General features: G+C 37.7%; 2 protein-coding genes across 2 annotated transcripts; both read right to left on the minus strand.

The window, feature by feature from the left end:
• Nucleotides 1-3790: 3790 nt before the first annotated feature.
• Nucleotides 3791-4333, minus strand: LOC136032614 (zinc finger protein 765-like). The gene has a single exon (XM_065712885.1). The coding sequence runs from the start codon at nucleotides 4331-4333 to the stop codon at nucleotides 3791-3793; it is 543 nt and encodes a 180-aa protein (XP_065568957.1).
• A 179-nt stretch (nucleotides 4334-4512) lies between these two features.
• On the minus strand, nucleotides 4513-5493 carry LOC136032615 (zinc finger protein 501-like). Its single transcript, XM_065712888.1, has one exon. The coding sequence runs from the start codon at nucleotides 5491-5493 to the stop codon at nucleotides 4513-4515; it is 981 nt and encodes a 326-aa protein (XP_065568960.1).
• Between the last annotated feature and the right edge of the window lie 3664 nt (nucleotides 5494-9157).

Consider the following 9157-nt stretch of genomic DNA (forward strand, 5'->3'; position numbering starts at 1 on the left):
CTTCTGTCATTGTAGGATTTATACTAAAATGTCTCTTTGAATTAACTCATTGAGCAGCTTCCTTGGCTGTTTCTTCTGCCATTGTAGGATTTATACTGATATTTCTCTTTGAATCGCCCCCTTATAAAATTATAATGACGTCATATACAAAGCCTTATATACTTATAATGACGTCATATGTGTACAAACAATCAAACATACAACTTATCTATATATGTAAAAGTAAGTTGTCTGTGTGTGTGTGTGTGTGTGTCGAGTGACGTCATGTTTGTGTGTCAACTGACGTCATGTTTGTTGATTGACGAAATTACACACCGGGACATCGGGACACAAATGACGATCGGGACATCTATATATATATAAAAATACGTTGTCTGTGTGTCGAGTGACGTCATGTTTGTGTGTCGACAGACGTCATGTTTGTTGATTGACGAAATTACACACCGGGACATCGGGACACAAATGACGACCGAACCAGGACATAGGGAATATAAATAACGACCGGGACACTCAAAGAGAAAGCGACCGGGACACAAGGAATGTTCGATTAGCAATTACCATCAACAAAGCACCGGGACACAAATGACGACCGGAACACAGGGAATATAAATGACGACCAGGTAAACCTGACAATCTATTTATATGCACAGACAATGGGACAGCCAAGAATGTTGTAAATTCGCAAGTTTTACGTAGTTAAAAATATATATATATATCTATCTATATTCACAGGTGGGACACAGGGACACAACTACAATGGCGTGTAACTAATATGGCGCGTAACGACTTGCGCGCGCGGGGGGCTTGGGGGGGGCGCGAAGTGCCACCCCAACAGCTAGTAGAGAATATAAATGACGACCGGGAAACTCAAAGAGAAAGCGACCGGGACACAAGGAATGTTCGATTAGCAATCACCATCAACAAAGCACCGGGACACAAATGACGACCGGGACACAGGGAATATAAATGACGACCAGGACACTCAAAGAGAAATTACAGACCGGGACACCGGAACACAAATGACGACCGGGACAAAAATGACGACCGGGACACCGGGAATATAAATGACGACCGCGACACTCAAAGAGAAATTACAGACTAGGACACCGGAACACAGGGAATATAAATGACGACCGGGACACAGGGACACAACTAGAACGGGGACGCCGGTGGGCACAGGGGGATATATAAATGACGACGGGGACACAGGGAATGTTCGATTAGCAATCACCATCAACAAAGCTCAAGGGCAATCATTAGAATAATGAGGTATAGATCTAAATTCGGATTGTTTTTCCCATGGACAATTATATGTTGCATGTTCAAGAGTCGGTAAACATGACAATATATTTATATACACAGACAATGGGACAGCGAAGAATGTTGTAATTATTCACAAGTTTTACGTAGTTAAAAACATACATATATATCTATCTATATTCACAGGTGGGACTCAGGGACACAACTACAATGGCGCGTAACTAATATGGTGCGTAAACACTTAAGTGCGCGGGTGGGCTTGGGGGGGCGCGAAGCGCCCCCACCAACTAGGTTTTGGGGTAGCGCGAAGCACCACCCCAACAGCTAGTTTTATATATATCTTCTATTTATATATATAAAAATAATTTGTCTGCGTGTGTGTGTGTCGAGCGACGTCATGTTTGTGTGTCGACTGACGTCATGTTTGTTGATTGACGAAATTACACACCGGGACATCGGGACACAAATGACGACCGGGACATCGGGACACAAATGACGACCGGGACACCGGGACATCTATCTATATCTATCTATCTATACATATAAAAATAAGTTGTCTGTATGTCTGTCTGTGGATCAGGTGATTTCGTTAATAATATACCATTTAAAACACCAAAATGAACATGCTGGAGTAGTCACTCGATGAGAGAGGGTATATATATATATATTTAGTTTTCAGTCCAGAACCAATAAAGCTATTATGTAAACATCAAAAATATTTATGTTGTCTGAGCAATAATTTTTAGTTTTTATTTCAAAATAGAAAATTACCTGAATATTTTAGAATTAGTTTTGTTTTTTGTTAGGTTCCTGCTATTCAACGCGTGACTTCAATTCGTCACGAATTAGTAAAAATTAGAAGATGTCTACTTGGAATAATTATGTTGAAAGTGCTCAAAGAGCTGCTCAAAGAGTCTATGCCAAAAAACTTGCGGCTGATAGAAAAAGTAAGAGAAGAAAGCGTGTCGAGGAATCTCAAGAACAGCAAGAAAACAGGCTTGCGGCTGATAGAAAAAGTAAGAGAAGAAAGCGTGCCGAGGAATCACAAGAACAGCAAGAAAACAGGCTTGCGGCTGATAGAGAAAGTAAGAAAAGAAAGCGTGACGAGGAACCACAAAAACAGTGTGAAAATAGGCTTGCGGCTGATAGAGAAAATAAGAAAAGAAAGCGTACCGAGGAATCAAAAGAACAGCAAGGAAACAGGCTTGAGGCTGATAGAGAAAGAAAGAACAGAAAGCGTGCCGAGGAACTACCAGAGCAACGCGAAACTAGACTTTCTGCTAAAAGAGAAAGTGAAAAAAGAAGGCGTGCCGAGGAACTACCAGAGCAACATGAAACCAGACTTGCTGCTAAAAGAGAAAGTGAAAAAAGAAGGCGTGCCGAGGAATCACAAGAACAGCAAGAAATCAGGCTTGCTGCTGATAGAGAAAGTAAGAAAAGAAAGCGTGTCGAGGAATCAGAGCAACCTGAAAGTTATAGCCTGGCATTCAGGTACAGCCCAGTCGATGATTATAGCTTGAGTAGATGTGTTCAAATCGGGACTATGTCTAAAATTTGTCCCTATTGCAAGGCCTTGAAATTCAATGGCGAAACAATGGGAATGTGTTGCGCCTCAGGAAAAGTTAAACTTCCTCTATTGGCTGCACCACCAGAGCCATTGAAGACTTTCCTTACTGGAACTACATCAGAATCTAAGCGTTTTTTGTCAAAAATCAGAAAATATAACTCATGTTTCCAAATGACGTCGTTTGGAGCCCAAATCGAAAATCCAGATCAATTTATGTCTACTTTCAAAGTAAAAGGGCAAATTTATCATGGAGCAGGGTCCCTTCTACCATTCTCAGGCGAGAATCATAAATTTTTACAATTGTACTTCATCAGTGATAGAAATTCTGAATTGAATGCACGTTGCGAAATTTCTCCCAAAGTTGAAAGGACAATCGTTTCCCAATTGCAACATCTTTTCCACGAAAATAATAATTTAGTGCGTCTGTTCAAAACAGCCATCGATTTGATGCCTACTGATACGCATAAAATTGTTATTTCTGCTGACAAAACGCCTCCTGGCCAACATGTGCGTAGATACAATGCTCCAACTATCGACGAAGTGGCAATCGTTATGGTCGGTGATCAGTTTTTACCTCGAGATATTATTCTTCATAAGCGAAACGCTCAGTTGTTAAGAATTGCTGAAACTCATCGATGCTACGATGCCCTACAATATCCTATCATTTTTTGGGATGGAGCCGACGGCTATCACTTTAATATTAAATTGATGAATCCAGCCACTAACAAAGAAATGAATAAGAAATGCAGTGCAATGCATTATTATTCCTATAGACTAATGATTCGGCAGGATGAAGAAAATTATATTTTAAAATGCCGTGAATTGTTTCACCAATACGTCGTTGATATGTATGCTAAAATTGAATCAGAACGTTTGCTATATATCCGCCTGATCCTCACATGTTGAATGAGATGCTCACTTCGAGAAAAGCTTTTATTACATGTAGTGCACTTGTATGGTTTTTCACCGGTGTGAGTTCTCAGATATCTGGTGATTGAATGTGCGCTTGCATACGTCAAACTTGAATGGCTTTTCAGCAGTGTGGGTTCCCATGTGAATGACAAGAGTTTTCTTATGTCTAAAACTGCACTTGCAAACTTCACACTTGAACGGCTTCTCGCCAGTGTGGATCCTCACATGTTGAATGAGAAGCTCATTTCGAGAAAAGCTTTTATTACATGTAGTGCACTTGTATGGCTTTTCACCGGTGTGGGTTCTCATATGTCTGGTGAGTGTATTCTTTTGATTAAATGTGCGCTTGCATACTTCACACTTGAACGGCTTTTCAGCCGTGTGGGTTCTCATGTGAATGACAAGAGTTGTCTTATGTCTAAAACTGCACTTGCATACTTCACACTTGAACGGCTTCTCGCCAGTGTGGATCCTCACATGTTGAATGAGATGCTCACTTCGAGAAAAGCTTTTATTACGTGTAGTGCACTTGTATGGCTTTTCACCGGTGTGAGTTCTCATATGTCTGGTGATTGAATGTGCGCTTGCATACATCACACTTGAATGGCTTTTTAGCAGTGTGGGTTCTCATGTGAATGACAAGAGTTTTCTTATGTCTAAAATTGCACTTGCATACTTCACACTTGAACGGTTTCTCGCCAGTGTGGATCCTCACATGTTGAATGAGATGCTCACTTCGAAAAAAGCTTTTATTAGTGCACTTGTATGGCTTTTCACCGGTGTGAGTTCTCACATGTCTGGTGATTGAATGTGCGCTTGCATACGTCAAACTTGAATGGCTTTTCAGCAGTGTGGGTTCCCATGTGAATGACAAGAGTTTTCTTATGTCTAAAACTGCACTTGCAAACTTCACACTTGAACGGCTTCTCGCCAGTGTGGATCCTCACATGTTGAATGAGAAGCTCATTTCGAGAAAAGCTTTTATTACATGTAGTGCACTTGTATGGCTTTTCACCGGTGTGGGTTCTCATATGTCTGGTGAGTGTATTCTTTTGATTAAATGTGCGCTTGCATACTTCACACTTGAACGGCTTTTCAGCAGTGTGGGTTCTCATGTGAATGACAAGAGTTTTCTTATGTCTAAAACTGCACTTGCATACTTCACACTTGAACGGCTTCTCGCCAGTGTGGATCCTCACATGTTGAATGAGAAGCTCATTTCGAGAAAAGCTTTTATTACATGTAGTGCACTTGTATGGCTTTTCACCGGTGTGGGTTCTCATATGTCTGGTGAGTGTATTCTTGTGATTAAATGTGCGCTTGCATACGTCACACTTGAACGGCTTGTCACTGGTGTCTGTCTCTGCATACTGAATGAGATAACTATCTTGAAAAAAACTATCATTGTATGCATCACACTTAAAACGTATATCGGCGTTATAGAAAGTCTGGTGTCCATTATTTTGAACTATTAGGTGTCTAGCATGAATATTGCTTATAGATCGTTTCTCGTCATTTTGAAAAGATGTTTCATTCTTCTGATTTTCTGTGTCCTCTTCTTTTTTTTCTGGTAGTTTCTTCAGCTGGTTATTCAGCTTCTTTGTGGCTGGAATTTCTTCTAAAATGTCTACTGATGAGATATTGGTATTCGACTGATCAGTTTTAGTATAGTCTGTTCGAAACCGATTGTTGTGATTAGTGTCATTTCGAAATATGATCTCATTATCAGAGCCTTGTTCATTCATTGATTTCATCTTTGAGGGTTCAAATTTTGATTAACTTCATTTTCTTCAAGCTTTAAGTGAAAGTTGAGATGCCAAGCAAAGTGGAAATTAACATTAAAAAAGAGTTTTTTCAATCAAAGCTGTTGTGCTAATCTGTTTTAGGTTTCATGACAAAAAGAAATAATTCTTTACTTTAAGGATTTTGATTATAAATTGGTGCATTAAATAATTTTGACCTTGCTTTTTTTAATTCGATTCATCATTTATGACGAAAGTCGATTTAATTTAATTATCATGGATGTAGCAGTAGCTGCAGTCTAGTAAAAAAACAAATCACTCTAACATCGAAAATAAAATGTTTTAAGGAAAACAAAAATTGACAAATATTTCTTATGCAACATTATTTTGAAAATTGTAATTTTCATTCAGATTCATCTAAATTACTTTGTAATTACGAAAAGAACCTCTGAGAGTAAAAAAATTCTGATGCCGTAAAAAATGAAATTCAGTAAAATAAAATTGTGACATTGATTAATTAATTAATTTCTTTAATCTATGTCTTATACCATAACAAAACTATTGAGTTAAATAATACTGAAAGAGATTTAACTACAACTATACAACAAAGAAATTAACTAAACAAACATAATCAAGGGTGGTGAGGCAAAAATAAGCAAAGGCCAGAATACTGCAGCTCACCATACAGGACGGCCAGATTTGCAGGTGAATCGGGTACTCCAAACTTGTGAGATAATTTTACTATTGCTATTCCAAGAGATACAGTAAAAACGTACAATATCTAAATCAAAAGACAGGATTAGCTTAACATTTTTCTCCTTTAAATCAAGATAAAGACCCGGAAGTTAGAGGAAAAAATTACATCAAAAACTAGAATAAAGCCTACCCAGCTCTCGCCTATTATTCCTCCCTCGAGTAGCTAGAGATTTCCGCTTAACTGGACCCAAATTTTCCATGAATATGCATAGGTCACATGACCAAACTTTTGAATACGTAGGCGCCAACCTCTCTACTCCTGTGTGTATACGTAGTATATTAGAAGTGGCATTTTCTCGTGTTAGAAGACAATGAATTTTAAAATTTTTGCTACCACTTGAAAATGAACGACGAGCAAATAATGTTTCCTGGAAAGAAGCCTTGACAACTACCAGTCAAATATCTTATTGTAAGTCATATGTTTCCTTTTTTGAATTAGTTAAGCGATTAATAATAACATGTTTGTAGATTTTTCCTCTAAATCGGTTACATGGTTATTTCCTTAAAACCAGCATATTGACATTTCTAGCCACAAGAAAAGTTCTAAATATGTAACAACCTTAAAGAAGAATTCATATTTTCACCGGGGTGGTCTTATAGAAATTATGGTGACGCCATTATATCAAGAAGAACATCAAATTGTCTGCTCTTAGAAGACAAGTGACAATAAAAATCAATGTAAATAACCATGTCACGTTGCCCTTCCAAGGAACAGCGGCTAAGAAGCCGACCTTCCAGTACTATATCTTATCTTTTTAAACAAGCTATAGTTGTATATTTAGTTATTCATCAATTTTTCTGAAAACAGCTCCATATATTTTTTGGAAAATTGACACCTTGAGAATTTCTAGCCTAAAAAACGATCTATATAGGTCACGAATTTGAAAACATTTGTTAAGAGCCTTAATTTCGAAAAAACGATTCACATGACTGACGTCATATAGACTACTATATGAATTAATACATACATCAGCTTTGTAACGATGCCATGAATTTATATAAAAGTCTTTATATATATATGTAACTGCAATAAAAGACATCATATTAAAAAACATCACATCATAATATCTTATTTGGACCATCAAATAAGACAAAATAAAAAAGAAAGAAATTTCGTGTTTCAAAATAATAGCTATAATGATTGGTTTGTGGTTTTGACATGGCTGAGGTAAACAATGCTTGCCATGCCTTTTTTAAAAAAAGCAAAGTTTTGGTAATATGTAGTTCATAATGATAAATGACAAGGCGAGGCAAAAGTTAAGGATCCAATCGAAGAAAAAGCAGTAAATAACGACGTTCAACATTACATAAGAACTTCAAGTGATTAAATAGCTAGAAACAAAGACATGTGAATGTATAAGCATGTCAAGGCATGTCATGTCAAGTCAAGCATGACATGGCACTGACATGGCATGTCAAGCATGTCAACGAAGAGCCTGATACTGGTTCAACCTCTGTTAAAAAACAAAGGATCGGCGGTGTGTTGTTCATAATGACAGAAGACAGCACAAAGCAAAAATGAATAGTCCAGTCGAATAGACAGCTGCAAATTAAGAAGTTCAATATTTTGAACGATGAAATAGCTACATATATAGACATTAAAGTTTAGAAGAACATTAACGAAGAGCCTGATACTGCACAAAAATACCGTTAATCTTCATATTAAAACCTTTGTGAAGGAATTGCAGTAGTCAAGGACATTGGTAATTCTAAGAACATTGACGAAGGATGTAGTTATATAGGCTAGCTTTAAGCAGAAGCTGGTAAAACCACAAAGAGCACCAAAAGACGTAGCAATTGGGCTGACAGTAACCAAAACACCAAGAAAAAAGGTAATTTCACTAAGGTGTTCGCAAACTTAAGTTTTATTAGTATAAGAGAAGTATAAACAACAAGACATGATTTAACTGACAATTGTTGAAAATGATCTGAAAACAAAAACAAAAACGATAACGTTGTCTGAAAAAAAAATCTCCAACAGCCCGATTAGCCCGTCGATTATCTGTTCGACTGGTAATTTACCTTCTTTAAAGACCTTCAGTTCTTCTTGAACCTTCCTATCAAGTAATCTTTCTTCCATTTTGTGTATTTCTGATTTCGACATTTCTCATTTTTAAATTCCTTTTTTTCTGGAAATTTCTTCTATGCTGTGTTTGTAGAACATTCGTCGGAAACTTTTGCAAAATTTCTATTAACACTGGGAAATGATCTGAACCTACAAAGGGGAGAACTTCTACATTTCTAACATCCATCGCGAGGGAAACGTCCACCAGCACATAATCAATAACACTCCCTTTCGTACCCGTAAAACACGTAAAGTCCCCCTTACCCTTATCTCTCCCAAACCTCCCATTCCCTACAACTAGCCCATTTTCTTCACAAAAATCTAATAGCCTTTTCCCCCAAATACTCAACTTCCTACCTTCATCCATGCTACTTCTTGTAATCCCGTAAGTCTTCGGAGCTGGAACCACTTCCTCACAAATCACTGTATCCACTACTTCTCTTTTCACGCTGGTGTACGCGTTAAAGTCTCCCAATATCGTTAAACTGTGGTCATGGTATTTAAATTTCATTTCTTTGATCTCTTTTTCCAGAATATCCCAAGTATCTTCATTTGTGTAGGAACTGCTCTGTGGTGACAAGTAAAGTGATCCGATCACTGTCTACCGTCTGTCAGAAAAAAGAACTTTGACCTAAATTATATTTTCCGACTTGCTACTTAATTTCTGGTATTTCGTCACACTTTACACTTTAGCAGGTCAATAACACCCACGTAATATCTTCTGTTCGACGACTCTCTTCTCGACACTTTTTCTACATAAAGTCTGTCAAACAGTATTGATTCGTTGGGGTCATGCCAAGTTTCCGCTAAACACATAACGTCAAATGCACTCACATTTTCCGATACTTGCTTATA

This window comes from Artemia franciscana, chromosome 11 (assembly GCF_032884065.1).
Source record: "Artemia franciscana chromosome 11, ASM3288406v1, whole genome shotgun sequence".
NCBI classification, from domain to species: domain Eukaryota; kingdom Metazoa; phylum Arthropoda; class Branchiopoda; order Anostraca; family Artemiidae; genus Artemia; species Artemia franciscana.

What these genes read in the sequence shown, in the direction of transcription:
- LOC136032614 (XM_065712885.1), bottom strand. Translation starts at nt 4,333, where the DNA reads ATGTATGCAAGCGCACATTCAATCACCAGACATATGAGAACTCACACC.
- LOC136032615 (XM_065712888.1), bottom strand. Translation starts at nt 5,493, where the DNA reads ATGAAATCAATGAATGAACAAGGCTCTGATAATGAGATCATATTTCGA.